Raw genomic sequence first — 2191 nt, 5'->3', positions numbered from 1 at the left:
AAGCAGTAAAATAGAGCAGCAAAAGGATGCAAATCACAAGATAACATTGGATGTATTATCAAAGAAGAAAATCTAAGAACCAGACTATTAGGGTCATATTTTCTATGTATTGGCATATTCTTTAACAAAATACACTTTACTTGTAATTGGGTAGATTTAAGTTGTGTTTAATGCATCAAGAAGTATGTAAAGTTTACATTATAGGTAGTATCATTATAGACATGAAGATTGAACCAAGAAACATGTAAAAAAAAACTGATTTAGTGAAGCTCGACACTAGTCTCGACACTAGCTCGACACTAGCATCTATTGAGACTTAATGAAGAATTCTCGACACAAGCTCGAACTATCGAGAACTACGATTTTAGAATTCTCAGATTTGAATTTCAGCCCATGATGACTTGGATTGTAAGGGTTTTGTTCTTTAAACCTTTAGACCATATAAAAGGCTTATTTTAAAGTCATCAATGACGTAAAGACCCAATTAGAGAACACATAGAGACTCAATTAGAGAACTCATAGACTCTGTGGGGAGCAACTGTGTTTGGTGCGTCTTAGGGTTTTGTAACCAAGTGCTTCCAGATTTTCAACGTGCTTTGGAGTGAAGAATTTTACAACCCACAACAATCATTCAGTTGTTGGGAGTTAGTTACGTAATGAGATTCGTGCAAAAGAAGAAATCTTTTGCAAGATCAAGTCCAAATAGGGATTGGAGCAGGTCAAACTGTAAGTTGGTATTTGAGGATAGACCTGGTAGTGTTAAGATTCTTTATACTTGTTACCGCTTGTTCTTGCTTAGTGGATTTTTGGGAGTGATGACCTGAAATTCACCCGGTGGGGTTTTTGCCTTGCAAGAGGTTTTCTCTATTCATCAACAAATCATCATGTTTGTTTTATTTCAGCTGCACTTAGTTTATTTGGTGATATTTTTGGTGCCTCCATGATTTGCATGTAATTTGATCTAATTAATTAATTTGGGCAATTGAATTAATTAATCGAAGTCAATCTACTATAACCTAACATAGACGAAAAAACCTCTTTGCAGCACCGACACTGAAACCATAAACTAGATTAATAGTTGTAGTACAAGATATACAATAAACCCTCCAAGCCTAATGCTATCCTCGTACTTGAACTCTCCAAGTTTTAGCTAACAACCTATTACGCTGAGTCATTTCTTCATCCAATTGCAAGATTTGCAAGTTGAGCCACCAACTGCAAGCAGCCAAGTCTCCTTGGATTTGTGGTATTGCTACAATGATTCCCAGTTTCAAAAAACTCTCAACACTCAAGTATGGTGAAGATAGTGATGAAGATAATCTCCTCTTGTTGATATGGAAATGGGGAGAGGGAAAGAGAAGAGAGAAAGGTTGTGTATGACTATCTCAATGGGTATGACTCTCTCTCTCTCTCTCTCTCTCAAATGGGCAATTTGAAAGGCTGTGTAAAACTCTTATATTGAACACTAGTACCGAATGAATAATGCAAAAATAAGGACTTGAGCACCAGATTCTTATTAAATTTAATCCCTTTTTCCATCTCAATTTTTCGATTCAATTTTTTGGAAAATTCCTTATTGTTGTGAAAGGGTCATGACTCATGAGCATTGGCATTTATATAGGCCTAATACATCACCTCGACTTGTAAAAATTACCATGAAACACAAAACTAAATAAGGAAATACATATATAGCCGAAGTTGGTTTGAAGGGTCATGAGTGATTATTTCCCTAAATGCAACTTTAGCTAGTACTAAAATTTCTTTGTCAAACATATCTCTTGCTAATCCTCACCTTCAAACCATGTTTCATATGAAGAACAACAGAAATACTTGGTGAAACAGGATGATCTTCAACCACATGAACATGGTATTTCCAAATGATGGCACTTGCAATTATTTTCATTTGAATGAAAGCTATATCCTTACCTAAACAAGTCCTCGCTCCCGCATTAAATGCTATGAACTTGAAAGATGGTACATGCACTATTCCTCCAAACTCTGTAATCCATCTCTCTGGCTTGAAGTCCAAGCAATCTTCACCCCATATGCTTTCCATCCTTCCCATTGAGTATAAAGAGTATAACACTGTTGTATTTGGCCTCATAGTGTGACCACTAGGAAGAATATCAGATTGAACTGAACATTTGTGCTCGAAAGGTACAGGTGGAAAAAGGCGTAAGGATTCGCATAC

At 36.1% G+C, this 2191-nt stretch overlaps 1 protein-coding gene across 1 annotated transcript in view; it reads right to left on the bottom strand.

The window, feature by feature from the left end:
- Window positions 1-1765: 1765 nt before the first annotated feature.
- Window positions 1766-2191, bottom strand: part of LOC111999611 (noroxomaritidine synthase) — a 7033-nt gene continuing 6607 nt past the window's right edge. Inside the window, exon 2 of the mRNA XM_065768232.1 lies at window positions 1766-2191. This exon is cut by the window's right edge and continues 1 nt beyond it. Coding sequence (XP_065624304.1) covers window positions 1766-2191 — 426 coding nt within the window.

The sequence above is a fragment of the Quercus suber genome, unplaced genomic scaffold (assembly GCF_002906115.3).
Source record: "Quercus suber isolate HL8 unplaced genomic scaffold, Cork oak 2.0 scaffold_909, whole genome shotgun sequence".
NCBI lineage: Eukaryota > Viridiplantae > Streptophyta > Magnoliopsida > Fagales > Fagaceae > Quercus > Quercus suber.
This window is presented reverse-complemented; position numbering and strand designations above follow the sequence as displayed.